The 17713-nt window shown below is 46.7% G+C and overlaps 1 protein-coding gene across 1 annotated transcript in view; it reads left to right on the forward strand.

Annotated features, from left to right (window-relative positions):
* PLXNA4 (plexin A4) overlaps nt 1-17713 on the forward strand; it is a 502236-nt gene that overhangs the window by 410535 nt on the left and 73988 nt on the right. The window contains exons 10-12 of the mRNA XM_059471897.1: nt 183-383; nt 10693-10789; nt 14805-14995. Of these exons, the coding sequence (XP_059327880.1) occupies nt 183-383; nt 10693-10789; nt 14805-14995 (489 nt within the window). The remainder of the gene's footprint in view (nt 1-182; nt 384-10692; nt 10790-14804; nt 14996-17713) is intronic.

Consider the following 17713-nt stretch of genomic DNA (forward strand, 5'->3'; position numbering starts at 1 on the left):
GTTGCATTCCACAGCAGCAGATAACCATTGTTTATATTTGTTCCTGAAGCCTCTCAGCTTCTCAGGGGGAAAAAATCCTAAGGAAAGGATTTTCATAAAAAGACATCTGGGACACCACAGGACTCTTCCTGAGGCTGGCAAACCCCTGTGCTGACTTGCTTTGGTGTCTTCTCTCTCCCCAGGACTGCCCCCAGCTGCTGCAGGCCGAGAAGATCCTGGTGCCCGTGGAGGTGATCAAACCCATCACTCTGAAGGCCAAGAACCTGCCCCAGCCCCAGTCGGGCCAGCGGGGCTACGAGTGCATCCTCAACATCCAGGGCAGCGAGCAGAGGGTGCCAGCCCTGAGGTTCAACAGCTCCAGCGTGCAGTGCCAGAACACCTCGGTGAGCTGCAGGGGACACACGTGCCCACAGCACTGTCCCCAGGGGGCATGGGGTCCTGCCACAGCCCTTCTCACCTCATTCAGGGTGCTGGAGTTGGTTATCTGGAGGAAAGAAGGCTCGAGGGAGAGTTTATTGCTCTCTAGAACCACCTGGAGGTTGTGGTGGGCTTGGGGTTTGGCTTTTCTCCCAGGCTGCTGGTGACAGGACAAGGGGAAATGGCCTCAAAATGCCAGGGGAGGTTCAGGTTGGATATTAAGAAAAATTTCTTCACTGGAAGACTAGTTAAACATTAAAATAGAATGAAGGCAAGAGTCACCATCCCTGGGAGAGGTTCAGGGGAGGTTCAGGTTGGATATTAAGAAAAATTTCTTCACTGGAAGACTAGTTAAACATTAAAATAGAATGAAGGCAAGAGTCACCATCCCTGGAAGAGTTCAAACGAGGTGTACGCTTAATAATAGGGTCTAGTGGGCATGAAGGTGTTCAGTCAAAGGTTGGATTTGATGATCTTGGAGGCCTTTTCCAGCTTTCATGATTCTGTGGTTCCAAACTCAGGCAGGAGAAGGTTGGCTGGTAGCTTGAGACTGCCCATTTTTCGCCTTGGGCTGGCTGGTGCCACCACTCAGTTGTTGCTTCTGGGTCCCATCCTCAGGCTGGGCTGGAGCACCTCAGCTGTGACCCACAGGCAGCAATATCAGCTTAACCTGCTCATATTTCCACAAAAAGGGCTTACAGTGGGACAGGTGTGGATGTCAACGTGAGAGTGAAGGTTATTTTGGGGGAGTTTGATGATAAAACCCCATATGAACAGTCTGACACGTGCGAGCATGTAACAGATCAGGAAAAAGGTGAGAACACAGAATCCCAGAATGGGTTGGGTTAAAAGGAACCTTGAAGATCATCCAGTTCCAACCCCTTATGTGGGCAGGTGTGACCGTGTTCACAGGGGTCTTAGGATGAGGGAAGAGATGAGGATCTGACTCCATGTTTCAGAAGGCTGATTTATTATTTTATAATATATATTACATTAAAACTATACTAAAAGAATAGAAGAAAAGATTTCATCAGAAGATTAGCTAAGAATAGAAAAAGAAAGAATGGATAACAAAGGCTTGTGGCTCAGACTCTCTGTCTGAGCCAGCTGGCTGTGATTTGCCATTAATTACAAACAACCACATGAGACCAATCCCAGATGCACCTGTTGCATTCCACAGCAGCAGATAACCAATGTTTACATTTTGTTCCTGAGGCCTGTCAGCTTCTCAGGAGGAAAAATCCTAAGGAAAGAATTTTTCATAAAAGATGTCTGCAACAGGCAGGGACACCTTGCACTGCACCAGGTTGCACCAAATGCCATCCAAGGATGGATGGGATTAGGCTGAGTCAAACCTTCCTGCAGCCCTCACATGCCCTCTGAGCAGTCTGTGCCCACCTCCAGTTCCCCACCTGAAGGGCAGGACCTTGCAAGGACCCTGTGTGAGTCATGACAGTGCTGTCACCACAGCAATGTCACTTTGGGGACAAACCCAGTCAGCACCCAGTGCAATGGAGGCCCCTGCTTCTCCAGAGGTTTATCCATGTCTCCAGGATATGCATTGAGTCATCTCCATTGCTGCTGCTGTGAGATGATTTATTAGTCAAAGAGCTAATTACAGGCTTTAGCCACTCCACGCTGGGCAGTGCTTGTCACAACACATTCTGCTGCATTAAGCAGGGCTGAGGACTGCAGGCAGTTCACACATTTTACATCTGTTGCAAACAAGCAACTTCCCAACCGATGCTCTTTTATTTGTTCCTTTGTCTCTCTCCCTCCCTCCCATCTCTCCCTGATTTCCATTACTGGTTAATGACCTGTGAGCATTCAGGTTTCAGGTTAGAAATGGACAGACTGGGAAGTTCAGGAGGGATGCACATTTTATTTAGAGTGTTATTTTTAAAATGGTGGAAGCTAAGGGGGAATTGCATGGTGGTGGGCAGAGATTATATCTGTCCAAAGAGCCTTAGCAGGCAACAATGACCTTTAATGATCCTTTAGAGTCAGGAATTCTCTGGCACACGTAGGCATTCCAATGAATTATCCCATTTAAGGATTATTTAAGCAGAGTTGGGCTGAACAGGAAAGTAACTCCAGCCAGCCTCAGCCACTTTGCAGAACCCAACAAAAGAGTGGTTTTGACAGGCGATGGCGATTATTCCCACACTACCTGCATGCTCCAAGAAATTGCCAGTGCCTGGGACTGGAGAAGTGGGGTTTGATGAGTCCCCGGGTGGATTTGCTCATAGGATGCCTGAGTGCTGTGACTGCACCATTTTGACTTTAATGTGTGTTTTCCTAAGCCAGAGCTGCAGAGGGTGGCAGGGCTGAGCCTCAGGCTGGTGCCAAGGCACTGCAGGGCCTGACTTGCTTAGTGCTGTCTGCAGGATGCTTGTCCTGTGTTTTTGGTGGCCCAGGTGGATTTAATTCTTCTCCAGGGAGAGAAGCTCATTTGGGAATAAAACCAACTCTTTTCTATCCTGTTTCTGCCTCTTCTCTCCCTCTGCCCTCCCCTTTTCCTCTCCCTCGCTTTCCTCCTTTTTCCCTCTTTTTGCTTCCCTTGTCTTTCCTCCTCTTTCCTTCTCTTGTCTTTCCTTTCCACCCCTTTTCTTCCCCTTCCTTTTGAAGGAGCTTTGACTCTCTGATTTGAGGTCTTTCTTCTTTTCTTCTTTCCTCTTTTTTCCTCCTGAGAAATGTTATTTCATTGTTGCTTGGAATTTGCCAGACACTGAGAGAAAGAGATGTGGAAGGGAGAGACAGACAAAAGAAAGCAGCATTCAGAGAGATACAAAAAGGCAGCAGAGAAGCCCTGGCTGGTGGAGCAGGTGGCACAGGACACAGACAATAGGCAAGGAGTGCTGGAGATCTGTCTCCATCATGATTATTTCCTTCCCTGCCAGAATTAGCATTCAGGCAGGAGCCACTGCAGCACAATGAGCCTCTGCTCCGGGGGTCACCTGGCTTTGGAGAGAGCTGTCTGAGCCTGTTTGCAAACCCAACCAACCCCCTCTGACAGAGCTGTTTTACTCAGCACAGTTGCTGGAGGAGGCTCTGAAGGTAGCACCTGCATTGCAGGCTTGGAGGAGGTCCAGGGGAGGGTGGGAGCATGTGCTGTGATGGTGTGTCCCTGAAGGGATGCTGTCCTGCCAGCAGATCCCTCTGTTGGTGCTGCATGCTAGACTAAGCAATCATTCCTGCCTTGTTTTCCAAGATCTGCCCCCTCCCATCTCACACAAGGCACCAAATTTGTCTCTCACAGAAAAACTTCTGCAAAACTCAGGATTTTTCCTGTTTTCACACGGGATAGAATCAGGGAAAGAGCCTTAACTTCTGCTCTGCATTTCCTGATCCCTCAAGATTTACACCAAGGGTCAGAGCCAGCTTAAGCACCTTTTCCAAGTGGCTCCAAGTTCAGTGAAAGATGCTCTGAGGACACCCAGGTGTGAGCAGCCTGTGATGGTGTGTCCCTGAAGGGATGCTGCCCTGCCAGCAGATCCCTCTGTTGGTGCTGCATGCTAGTCTAAGCAGTCAGCCCTGCCTTGTTTCCCAAGATCTGCCCCCTCCCATCTCACATGAGGCACCCAGGAGCTCAAATGTCCCTCTTGCAGAAAAAGAATTCAGGATTTTTCCTACTTTCCACAGGATAGAATCAGGGAAAGAGCCTTAACTTCTGCTCTGCGTTTCCTGATCCCTCAGGATTTACACCAGGGGTCTGAGCCAGCTTAGGCACCTTTTCTAAGTGGCTCCAAGTTCAGTGAAAGATGCTCTGAGGACACCCAGGTGTGAGCAGCCTGTCTGTCACTAATGCCACATCCAGCACTGATGATCCCTGGGTGCTCAGCCCTGTCAGGAGGCAGATCTGCCTCTCTCCCTGTCTTTCCCAGAGATATTTCATTTGATAACAGCAATAAGTCTCTGCAGGCAGCACCATTCAGGACAATTATTGTTCTTGTCAAGTGGTTTGAGACTCAGCTCTGGGCTTTGTCCTCTGTCACACCACCCAAGGCACACAATTATCACTCACAGGGACCCTTCCTGCCATCCCTTATTGCGCTGGTGATAGCTCTGCCAACAGCCTGGACGTGGAGGGATGGGAGGGGATGAAAAGCAGGGGAGCTAAGGAGACGCAGAAATAAGGAAGTAAAAATGTCAGCAGGAAGGGCTGAAATTGCTGGATGTATAAGGGCAGAGTGCAATCTTCCCGGTGGGAAGCAATGGGAGCCCCAGCACTTCAATCAGCCCAAAATGATCGAGGAAGAGGGAATGGGGAGGGCTGACCCACTGAGCATGTTATGATCAGGGCCATTACCTGCTCCAGGGGCTGATCCCTCATCCTTGCTTGGTTCCTGGCCTTGGCACACCCTGGATCCCACCAGCAAAATCCCTGCTGATGATTTTGTCCTGAATCCCTCACAGCTCTGCCTGCTGTGAGACCCGAGGTGGTGCAGCTGGGAGTGCTGTGTGGCTCAGGGACAGGAGAGAAGTCAGCTCTATTTGTCACATCATTGCACTCCAGCAAGAGATCTCGGTGGCTTTTGACTCCGTGGTGTGGCTCACAGTGAAGGGAGTGATAAAAAAAAAAAATCCAATAGAAAGCAAAGCTGAGAAAAAAAATGAGCTATTCACAGAAATTATGGGAAAACACAGTTGTGGGTTGTGACCATGTTCACAGGGGTTTTCGGATTGGGGAAGAGACGAGGATCTGACTCCATGTTTCAGAAGGCGGATTTATTATTTTATGATATATATTATATTAAAACTATACTAAAAGAGTAGAAGAAAAGGTTTCATCAGAAGGCTAGCTAAGAATAGAATAGGAAAGAATGAAAACAAAGGCTTGTGGCTCGGACAGAGAGACCAAGCCAGCTGACTGTGATTGGCCATTAATTAGAAACATCCACATGAGACCAATCCCAGATCCACCTGTTGCATTCCACAGAAGCTGATAATCATTGTTTACATTTTGTTCCTGAGGCCTCTAAGCTTCTCAGGAGAAAAAATCCTAAAGAAAGGATTTTTCATAAAAGATGTCCGCGACAGTGGGTGGCTAAAAGACAAGCACAGGGCTGCGAGTTGTAGAATAAGAGAATGGTTTGGGTTGGAAGGGATCTTAAATCTCATCTAGTTCCAAACCTCCCACTGGGAATGTCACCCTTGTGCGTCCACTTCTCTAATTGTTATTTATCTATATTTAAATGAAAGAGAAAGCCCCATAATCACGTGGACTCCGTTTGTGGGTGATACCCAGATACAAAAATTCAGTCCCAGCTCTGGGAAGCAAAGGATCCAATGAAATAGAATGACAGTGAGCAAGAAGTTTTCTGCCTTTTTATGGCTGGAAAACTGATGCAAGGAAAGATTAAATGGTTTCCACAGGATCATGAAAGGGGTTGATGGCAGAGCCAGGTACAGAAATCAATCCCTGGATTTGAGCTCTAATCACAAAAGTGGTGTCAGAGAAAACAGACCAACACTAAAATTCTGCTAAAATTCTGCAGAAGTTTCCCCACTATTGGACATGTTTGAGGTACAAAGGCGAGCTATACCATGAAACCACTCTGGATTTATCATTCTGAGTGTGCTCAAGCCAAATTACGAAAGGGCAGAATGCTGCAAGTGGTCAGGCATAGATATGGATTTGCACAAACTGCAGGAGCATCTGATGCTATTGGAGAGTTTAAAAAGCAAAAGAAAGGATATTTGTGAGTTCTAAACGTTGCTCCTGTGAAGTGCAACAGCTCCTTCTAGTAGATTTTTGGCATTTCCTGAAGAGAGCCAGTCTGTGTTCCAGGCAGCACAGCCTTTCCTTCTCAGGAATTGCCCACAATTCCCTGCTTTGATGAGATTATTGTGATTAGAATCCAGACTGGTCAGACTTAGGGATCAGATTTACATATTCTGGGGTGCTTTGCCTGTGTTGGAGGCAGCTGTGCCAGGAAAGGTGGAGACACAAGCCCTGATGGTATGAGCATTGCTCAGGAGTGTCCAGTAAACTCCACTCTCCTGGAGATCGATGCTCCAGCCCTTTATTCTCCCCTGAAACACATTCCCATCTTATTGTCACGGCTGAGCAAGTCCTTTTCAAAGACTCCTGTTGAGCTCAGTGGGCTTTGAAGAGGGGTCACAATGAGTGAGCAGCTCCTGTGGTCTGAGGGGGACGGAGCATTTCCTCGCGGTTCCTTTGCAAATTGCTCTGTTCCACTGCCCTGCAGCCCACACAGCGTCAGATAGGCTCGGGCAGGGCCAGTGTGAGCATCCTCATCCCAGCTGGCTTCATCCTCACAGCTCTGCCATGGGATTCATGCCCTCACACCCCTTTCCAGCTCTGGATCGAGCCTGATGGGTTAAAAAGTCTAATATATCTAAAACTCACCTCCAAGGACAAGTAAAAGGAAAAGAACTTTTTGGAGTCACTTGTTTCTTTAAGTGAGCCTGTGGTATTTGTTTTTTGTTAATTTAAAAAAAAAAACAACAACAACAAAAAAAAACCCTGTGCTGTTACCAGTGACAGCTGAGATCTACTTTTCTGAGCTTTTATTAGGGGAAATATTTTCTCTGTTAATGACATGTGGTAAATAGCTTTTTTAATTATTATTAATATTATTTTACTGTTTTTATTCATTGTGGAATTTCTAGCAGGTGCTGAGCGTTTATTAAGGAAACGTGCTTGGTTGGGGGATTGACTCTGCTGGTGGATTCTTGTATTTTGTCAGTGGTAGCCCATTTTCATGAAGTCCCTGGAAGACTTGCTTACATTCTCTAAGTGACTTGGCAGACTCACTTCTGAGGTGCAAAGCACATACAATACTGAACATTTCTGGAAACAGAAAATATGTGCTAACACCCAGACACGTACTGAAACTTGTCTCAAAAATGCATATCTATGATTACAGTAGGAAAAAAAAAAGCCATAACTTGCTGAAATCAACAATCTCCAGCTTTTAATACAAATACTTGTCTTACTTTTTTAGAGATGAATATAGAATTTTTCAAAGCTAGATTGCTTCTTACAAAGGAAAACAAAGTTCTCGCTAAAGCAAAATGGTGAAGGTGGTGTCAAAATTATGAAACATTTCCTCATGGTTCCTTTTCAAATTGCCAGTGAGAGCATCCTCATCCCAGCTGGCTTCATCCTCACAGCTCTGCCATGGGATTCATCCCCTTTCCAGGTCTGGATTGAGCCTGCTGGGTTAAAAGTTTAATATGTGTTTGCCCCTGGTGCTGCAGACAGACAAGGTCTAAAATCCCAACTGAGCTCCTGCTGTGGGGTCTTCCATGGGAAGAAAGGCTCCAGAGATTCCCTTGCCTGTCCCTGCCTAGCTCTTCTTCCAGCTCAATCCCAAAACACACACAAGGCTCTGGGAGATCCTTTCCAAGACTCATTTTCTGACTTCAGGATGACCAGTTATTCTGAATATATCCCATTTTTCCATTCCCAATCAGTGTTTTCAAAGTGCTGTGCAAAGCAGGTGTTCCTGAGTGGCAGAAGTTTAATTATTCACCACTCTTCAGGCACTCTCCTTCCCATTCCTGTCTTCCCATCCTTGCATCCAGTGGTGTGAGTCCAGACAGCTCTGCATCATCTTGGATCTTGCTGGCAGTGACACCCAAAATTGTCCTAAAAATGCAAATCCTGAATGATGGCATGTCTACTGCAAAGCACCTGGCTCACCTGGGCTGCTCTTTACCTCCATGGAAACCACAAATACCCATCAATTCCCCACAACTGGATCATAATCACAGCGTTTTGCAGATTAATGGCTAATTGTGTTTAGTCTGTGCAAAGAGGAATTACTGAGCAAGCAGCTCCCACTCTGCTGTAATGGACAGAAATCACCAGTTACCATTTACTCCCCAATTATAGAGCAATTAATGGATCCAGGAAAACCTACCTGCAAAGCTCAGAGCTTTGGCATCTCTGTGGATAATCACAACAGGAGTTTAAGGGATGGGGGACTCTTTAGTGACTTTTTTGGCCCAGCCAAACCAGTTTGATGAGTTATATCTTGTTGGAAGAATATTTTTCTTTCAAAGTGGGATTTTGTCCTGCTGGAGATCCCAGTGTAGTGGGGGATCCCTGCTCTTAAAATTCTGCAGAAGTTTCCCCACTATTGGAAATGTGTGAGGTACAAGGGGGGATATACCATGAAACCACTCTGGATTTATCATCCTGAGTGTGCTCAAGCCAAATCACCAAAGGGCAGGATGCTGCAAGTGGTCAGGCATGGATATAGATTTGCACAAACTGCAAATTTGATGCTACTGGAGAGGGTAAATCCTATTGTACACTCTGCTCAGCAATAGTAGCAGACACAAAATGTTTCTCCCCTTCTTTCTTTCTCCCTTCTGTCCTTTCATCAAGCATCTCCTCTCCCACCATGAGGCTTTGGCCTTTTGGTGAGGTGCTGGGTGGAAGCTGCTGATGGAGGTGAGGAGTGGGGTGAGCCCTGGGTGAACTGGCTTGAGATAAATCAAAATCTAGGTGGAAAAAAGCACTCAGCACCACGTGGAGAGGGCCTCCAGAGAGCAGCTTCCATTTCCTTCCTTGGGGTCACCTCTGTGTGCCTTGACTGCCCCTGACAAGCGTTTGTTTAATTCTGTCCAACTCTCTCAGAAGATTTTTTTTTGCAGCTTTTTAAGACATATTTGCTGGAAACTGGATACTCCTTGCTCCAGCTGAAGCTTTTCTGGATCCAAGTAGGGAAAAGTGATTGCCTCCAGGGGTTTACACATGTAACAAGCTCTATCTGCTCCATCCCCAAAGGAGAATTGTTTGGGTTTTGGCAGCAATATGGCATTGTTGATTTACAGTCTGTTCATGATCCCCAGCACTCCCCAGACCCTCTCCTGCAGCACTGCCCAGCCACTCCAGTTTCAGAGCAGTTTGCATCAATTCCTCCTACTGAAAAAAATAGTCCCCATTTGCCAGCATTGAATTTCATTTGGTTGATTTTGGCCCGGTTCTACAATTTGTCAAGTTTGTTTTGAATTCTTAACCCTGGTGTTGAAGGTTCTTACAGCCCCGCCAGAACAGTCATGAAATCATCCAAGTCAGTAGTGAAAATACTGAGTAATGCCATACTCAGGACAATATTCCTTTTGAAACATCCTCCCAGCTTGACATGGAATTATCTGACTTTTTTTTTGTTTAATGGTTTTTTGCATAAACCTTATGGTGGCCTTTCTTAGGTCATATTTCCCTGGTTTGTTTATGGGGATCTGCTGTAGGATAGTAGCAAACACTCTCCTGAAATCAGGATAAATCACATCTGCTGCCTCCCCTTTATCCACAGTCATTAAGCCTGTCAAAAAGGAAATTAGATTGGGTTGACACAATTTGTTCTTGACAAATCTGTGCTGGCTGATTTTTATCACCTTATCATCTCGCAGGTGCTTATAAATTGATTATTTAATAATTTGATGTACTTTCTTTCTTTCTGGGAAGCCAAGTTAGGCTGACAGGTCTATAATTACACAGTGGCTCCATTTTCCCCCTTTTTCAGAGGATTTCCCTGATTTTGAGACTTTACGCAGCTTCCAAGAGTTCTTCAGGACATCCCAAGTGTAAATAACCTCACCTACCCCCTCAGCACCTATGGGATACCCAGCAGAGGCACAGCTGGATGCAAGACCCAGAATGTGTGATTTACACCTTAAAGTTGCTCCCAACTTGGGAAAAATACTTTTCAAAGCTGTGCTCAACACCCAAAAAATGTATTTCAAAGTTAAGGCCCATCACGTGCAAACCCACTTAGATCATGGAATATTTTTCTGACTGATAGGCCAAGAGGGAGTGGCTCTAAATTGGAGAAAGGTTCAGATATATATTAGGAAGGAGTTCTTGGCTGTGAGGCTCTGGCTGTCCAGAGCAGCTGTGGCTGCCCTTGGCAGTGTCCAAGGCCAGGCTGGACAGGGCTTGGAGCAACCTGGGATAGTGGAAGATGTCCCTGCCCATGGCAGGGATGGCACTGGATGATCTTTAATGTCCTTTCCATCCCCATTCTGGGATTCTATGAATGTTCATCTAATGGATAAATGGGTTTTTGTGAGGGGCATGGTTGATGCTCCACAGCTTTGGGAGCATCCCATGGCATTCTGGCAGGTGCTGCTGATTAGGGAGGTGAGTGACATCTCCATTTCTCTTGTTCTCCATGCTCAGCACCGCCTCTTGCCTCATCCCATCCCCTCCCCATCTCCAGGCACTCTCTAAGTCTGGTTTTGGGGTTTATTTTATTTTTTTGTTTGTTTGTTTTGTCTTTCCTCTCCCACTTCTAGTACTCGTACGAAGGGATGGAGATTAACAGCCTGCCAGTGGAGCTGACAGTCGTGTGGAACGGGAATTTCAACATTGACAACCCGGCACAGAACAAAGGTAAAGAGTTATTTCAACTTGTCCTTGGAAGCAGTAACCTTAGCAACGGGCCCTCGCTCCCTACACTTAACAAAGCCGCCACCGTCTCCCCGTGCTGGCTGCCGCACACTTGTTCTCTGCACTCTGCAAATTACCAATTTCTGAGTGCTTTGTGTGCCTCCCCCCAGCCCTCCAGTTCTCTCATTCCACCTGAGAAACGCGGCTCTCCCTCCCACTTGTGTTGCTCCCCCTCTCCCTTCACCGTCCCTGCTTCTCCCCGCATCCTCGTGTCTGCTTTTCACGCCCCTCCCTCTCCAGGTTTTTTTTTCTCCCCCTCTTTATTTCTCCTGCAGTGATGCTCTTCAAGTTAACATGCCAGGAGAACGGGCTCTCTGCTCAGAGGCAATTTAGTAATGAGCAGGGGAAGGCAGGAGGGGAGCGGGAAGGTTGCAGCTCTGCAGTGCGAGAATTCTGAGCAAAATGAAATGATGATGATGATGATAAAAAGGATCTGAAAACCACCTGTGTTTAACCACCACCAATGGCACAGGTTTGGTGTGCCCCTCGCAGAGGGGGCTGCGCATCCAGCCACAACCCTGGGTGTTTCTGGAGATGGATGGTTTGTCCACATCTTCTTCTTCCTTCTCGTCTTTCCTGGAACCTTCCCCCCAGGCAACCCCTCCCCTTGGCTCCCCTGCATTTGCAGCTCACACCTGCAGATTCTCTTCTTCTCACATCATCACGTCTCAGAAATGTCTCCCTCCCTCTCTTTACCTTGTCGTGGACACTTCCCACACCTTCTCCCACTCAATCTGTCCCCAGCAGGTTCTGCCATGATGCTGTCACACAGTTCCACACTGTCGTGGTTTGGAAAGACAGGTGTCTGCTAGGGAAGGCAGGAGCATCCCCTGAAATGGAAAATGTAAATCCCCTTCCTCAAATTGTTATAATTTTGAAATTAAGGGGGGCTCTCAGGCAAAGATATGGGAATAGGAATAACAGTTCTTTATTAGGGAAGAAAATAAAAATGAAATAATGCAGTAAAATAAAAAAACACTGACAGAATCAGAACACAACCTGACACCCTGTGGGTCAGGGTGTTGGTAGAGTCCAATTGGAATTGCGGCTGCAGCCCTCCTGAAGTGCCAGGTGTTGTTCTGTTGGAGCAGGGATCCTGTAGAAAGGTGCAGTCTCTTCCTCTGAAGATCGAGTGGAAGAGGCAGCTGCTGCTCCTCTGGCAGTGCAGGGGGCAAAGGCTGCTGTGCTGTGCCAGGCTCAGATTGGATCCAGGCAGGAATGCTTGGCTCCTCCCCTGGGCGGAGCATCTCCCCATGGGATGCTGGGATTGGCTCAGCCCTGCAGGGACACTCAGTGGCCATGGACAGCAGAGATCTGCTGGAGAGAGGGCTGGCTGTGGGAGAGATAAAGAAACAACTGCCCCATGGACAGAGAGAACTGCCCCACCTCTGACAGATGGGGACAGAACTGACATTGCTTGGCAATCCAGGGCACACACCCACCCTCATGCTGAGGGGTGGTGGGTGAGGTTCCCACCAACACCACATCCAACCTGGACAGCAACACAGAAGGCAACACTTCTCCCCATGGCACAGCCCCATCTGCCCTTCTCCCCCTCTGAATGGCAGAGATCTGGCAACAAAACCCCAAAACTGTGGCTTTTGAGGGTTAAATCCACTCAGTAAACACAACAGGCTGGAAATTCCTGCCCAGCCCTGGCACTCAGGCACAGCCTGTGCTGAAAGTGCCACCCTGCCTCTGCTCTGAAGTTGTCTCCTTCTCTCCAAGCTATGTTTCAGGACACTGCTGATTTCCATGGGCCCAAAGAGTGACATGGACTGGGAGAACCTTTAACAGTATAGGTTGAGGTCAGAATTTGGATGCTTGCCTCAGTCCTGATTAGTTTTGTGCTACCATAAAATGAGCACCCTTGACACAAGGTGATCCACACCAAAAATGTAAATCCTTTTCTTGGTCTGCGTTGAGCTATCCTAGGTGATGTGGGAGTGAAATAAATCTCATAATCATGATGACAATATTTTATGACTGTTTGTGCCAGTAACATAAAACAGACCAGGGGATGAACTCAAGAGTCATCTCCAGCACCTTCTTGGGTTATTCCAAGCCAAAATGTTGCAAATAATGACTAGGAAAAAATCTGGGAAGCAGCACTGGCTGGTGGCTCTCCCAGGTGAGTAATTTGGATATTATCATCATGATTTTGGTCAGGAGGAGAGTTTAGGCATGTGTCCATAGAGATACCACATGGAAGCAGTGCCACACAGAGGTGGCCAAGATGCCACTGCTTTCACATCCAGCATCACCATGGGCTGGGAGGTTCAAATGCCAAACTGACCCAAACCTGCTAAATTATCTACAGAAATACCCACTGGTAGCAGCTCGCAGAACAACTCAGCAAATTTGAGGAAATCCCACAAAAAAACTAATGAAAGAAGTATATTCCACGAGGTCTGGAAAACACTGTATTTGACAGATGTTTTTCAGGTACTTTTATATACTGTTCTTGCACACAGCCTGCAGAAGTAAAGAGTTTATGAGATTTTCTTGCATTGGCCAATACTTGCTGACATTAAGGGGGAAGGTATGGAGAGACAGAGCCTTTCAGCATAAATATTTCCAAAGCCTTTGAGCTCTGGGATTGTGTATAAAGATAAAAACCACTTTAGTCACCCACAGACACAGCAAAACACAAGCACAGAGGGAAAATTTCCCAACATGCCCACAAATGAAGGAAAGAAAAAAGTCTGAGAGCCTTGGTTCTGTCACTTTCATCTTCCAGGAGGAGAATCCTGCTATCAGTCTCCTGTGCAAGCCAGGCCTCCATTTCTACATCTGTAAAATAAGGATAAATAATATGATCTCATTTTGTAGGAGGACTTCAATATTTTTAGGTTTTATTAGGAAAACCTCAGAGTGCTTCTAATTACTTAACAGCTCAAAATGGAGCTAAGCATTAATCACTGCTGTCTGTATTAGAGTGGAATCAACTCTGCTTCAAAGCAGGAAGCAGACTGAATTTCTGGAGCAGAAGAAAGGGTAAAGGCTGGTTGTGGATCCATGATAATAATGAGCCATTCTGTATTTACTGTTGCCTTTTGGGATTTCTGTCAAGTGGGAAACCTGAGTGGCATCACCTGAACACAAAATCCTGGGGAGTTTCACACCCAAGTTTAATCTGTGGGTTGGCCAGTGTCACTATAGGACATGAAAGAACACAAGCTCACACCGCTGTTCTCAAGGTGAAGAAAAATGGAAGTTTATTTTCTGACTCTAACATTTATAGTTTTCCAAAAGTGACAGCAGAGTGGAAGGTGACAGTGCCGCCTCTCCAATGACACTGGACAAACCAACAGTCTATCAACTTTCTCCTCCTCCATAAAGGAATGCAAAACAATGAGTTATTTACAGAAAGTGTGTGAGAAAGTTCGCTACAAGAATGTCAACATCAGAAGGCTTAGAAAATCTTAAAAACCAGGGTGACAGGCCACGGCTAGAAAATTCCTTTAGGATGAAGTGCCGAGTCTGAGGCTGGTTGTTGGTGACACTTTATGACATTCAGTCTGTGAGAAAGGAAGGGACTGAGGCCAAATCACTGCCTAGGCATCATTTCCTCCAACCTCGTGCTTGTAGTCCCTCATCTTACTTTCTGCTCCCATACCTCTTCCTCTCCCATAACCTCTTCCTCTCCCGTACCTCCTCCTCTCCTATACCTCTTCCTCTTCATACCTCTACCTCTTCCATACCCCTTCCTTTCCCATACCTCATCCCTCCTGCTCTCAGTTTCCAAAACCACCATTGATGAAGAATGAACTAACGAACTTTATTTCAAGAAGGATGTCCATGTTTTTCGCCCATTACTCACCTCCCTGGAGAGTTTCCATCCTGCCTCTGGCACGAGCAGCCCAGAACAGTTTCCCCTCTTTCTCCCAGTGCCATCCCACCCTCCCCTGAGCTGCCTGCCTCCCTCAGGCCCTGTGTGTGTTTGCTGTCCCTGCAGTTCACCTGTACAAGTGCGGGGCCATGCGGGACAGCTGCGGACTCTGCCTGAAAGCCGACCCCGACTTCGAGTGCGGCTGGTGCCAGGGGCAGAACCAGTGCACGCTGAAGCAGCACTGCCCAGCCCAGGACAGCCAGTGGCTGGAGCTCTCCAGCACCAAGGGCAAGTGCACCAACCCCAAGATCACGGATGTAAGTCGTGGATCTGCCAGAAGCTGGGGGATTCCCTTTCCTTGGTTTGTTTTCCTGGTTTGGGCTTGGGTTGGGGACGGGGAGGTCAGGGCTGAGTTCTGATGGGTCAGGAAAAGCCTCAGGCATTCTGGGGGTGTGACGCCATGGTGCCTTCAAAGGCAGGAACAGAATTTTTATAGATTTTTTTTTCAACCCAGGGGTGACACTGGGTGTTGGAATCCTGGTTACTGAGAATTTCAGACTTTGTGCTGCCAGGCACTGACCCCCAAGAGAACACTGCATTGACCTGAGGCTGTGGAGAAGCTTCCAGAATGGAATGATGGAAACTGGGATTGTGGGTGTGGAGTATAGAATGTGTTTGAATAGAACTGTGTAATATCACAGGGTGGAAAACTTAGAGTTTAAGGGTTTAGAACATAGTAATATCTATAAAGTAAGATGGAAGTTTTAGGGTGGAGGCTGCTCCTTCTTCATCTTCTTCTTCTTCTTCTTCTTCTCCTTATTCTTCACCTTCTTCTCCATGGGTTTGGGTGGTTTTGTGTAATTGGATAAAAAAGTCCACATTACAAGACATGGGTGGTTAGTAATTGGGTTAAAAGTGAAAATAATTCAGGTGTCATTTCTTAATTGGACAGTTTATCCTTAAAAGGCCTTGTAGAGAGAGAGATGGGGCTCCATTTTTAGCTTGTTAGAGTTATCTATTGAACATGTTGACTGGGCCAAAGGAAAAGCTGGAGGAAAGGTTCAAAAAGGAAATAAGAGAATAGGAAGACCATAAAGACAAGGAGCAGAATAAGGGAGAGAAGGCAGGGGAGGCAAGTCAGGCCTGAAATCTAAAGGGATTTTTGTCTGCTGTCTTAGGATGCCATAATGCCAGGCACATTTTCAGGGTCACAGGACAGACCAGAGCCTTGAAAATGAGGGCTCCGTCCCTGCCTTGAGCATCTCTCAGTCACCAGTCACCAGGCCTTACCATGAGCACCCTTTCAATGTGGCCAGGGCCTGATTTACAAATGGGAAAATCAGGAGGGAAACGAAACAGGGAAAACACGGAGAAATGCAAAAGAGGAAAATCCAGCCTCCACAGTGGTGCTTTAATAGGAATAGTTAGGTGGGTTATTTTCCTAGAAAGCAAGAAAAGCTTTTTAAAGTTGTATTTGATTCAGATTCAAAAAGTGTGGGTGTTATGGAAGAGCCCTAAACCAATATCTGTGCTTGAACATTTGGGGAGAGCAAAGGCTGGGTTGAATCTGTTTTTCCTAGATGTTACTGAAAATAACCTTTTTTCCTGTGTTTTGAGCCATCTCCCTGTCATTCACCAGCTTTCAAAACTCTCTCTCAGTTGAACTGTTGGAGTTCAGTTTATTCTGATGTTTATGGCTCATTCTGGTGTTTCCAAGGTGAAGGTCTCTACTTTACTTGGATTTATCTCAGACTGGTAATTCTGACCCCACCTGAACCACCTGAAGCTGTGAAATCAAACCCAGACAGCCAGAAAGCACAGCTAAATTCAACTGAAAATTCAGCTTTGAGGTCTTGAAAATCACTTGGAGCTGGGGGAAACATTTAAAAATATTTTCAGATTCTCAGACCCTGTGAAACAATGATAGAATTTGGTATAGGGGTAGCTGATGGATGATCAGCTAAAGCAGAAATCCAAAACACAAGGACATGGGTGTGCAGAAGGTTCACCCACATTTCCCTGCCATGCTTTAACCCTAATCCTTCATCTCCAGCCTCATTTTGCAGAGCAAACCCCTCATTCTCCACCCTACAGCTCCTGAGTGCTTCAAATTCTGCTGGCATTTCCTCCAACAGCTCTCTGAGCTCAAACAGATCATTGCAACACTCACTCATGAAATATTCCAGCTGCCTGCTGCAAGCCTTAAGTAGCTCTTGGAAGGCCTTTTTTTCTGAGCCATTAGCATGGAAGTAATCTCAAGTGACTGGATATATATTGCAGCTAATGGTAGGTCTGGAGCAGTGGGGTGGGAGCATCCAGAGCCTGGAGGGGAGCCAGGGCTGGGTCTCTGCAGGGAAGAACACGTGTACTCACACTTGTAGGGGCACTCACACCCCCTGCAGCACTGATCCCCCCGTTTCTGTACCAGCCCTGGCATTTGCAGAGCCACACAGGGAAATTAAGGGACTCAGAGGCTCGCTGAGCCACAAAAAACTCCTTTAGGAGTGACAAGCAGCAGTTGATGTGAGCACAGACTGGAAATTGAGATGCAGCTAGCTCTGGGTCTTCCAGAGGAAGCTGAGGCTTCCTGGCAGCTTTTGTTTCCCTGCCTGGATTTTCCTCTCCAAAACTGACAGGTCTAGTGCCACGATTTTCCACCTGTGATAGAACAGACTCCTCCTCTCCTGCTGTGAAAACAACCTGGCAACACCTTCCTCTTGGTTGAATCTATGGCAGAGCTGTTAGGGTTAAAAAATCTTCCATGTAATCCTGGGAGAACCCCAGGCCCTCCTGATTTGAGGAAATAAGTGGTTTTTAAGGAAATAAGTGGGTTTTGAAGCTGGCCTTCACAAATAGAATATTGGCCAGGGAAGGATTCCGTGGTGCTGTGTTGGCTTTGCTCTAGGAAGTTTCCTGTTGATGCTTTTTGAGTCATAGCAAGAATTTTTTTAAATCTTGTGTTTTAGACAGCTTTCCCTTTCCCTTTCCCTTTCCCTTTCCCTTTCCCTTTCCCTCTCCTTTTCCCCTTTCGCTTT

Source organism: Ammospiza nelsoni, chromosome 5 (assembly GCF_027579445.1).
Source record: "Ammospiza nelsoni isolate bAmmNel1 chromosome 5, bAmmNel1.pri, whole genome shotgun sequence".
NCBI lineage: Eukaryota > Metazoa > Chordata > Aves > Passeriformes > Passerellidae > Ammospiza > Ammospiza nelsoni.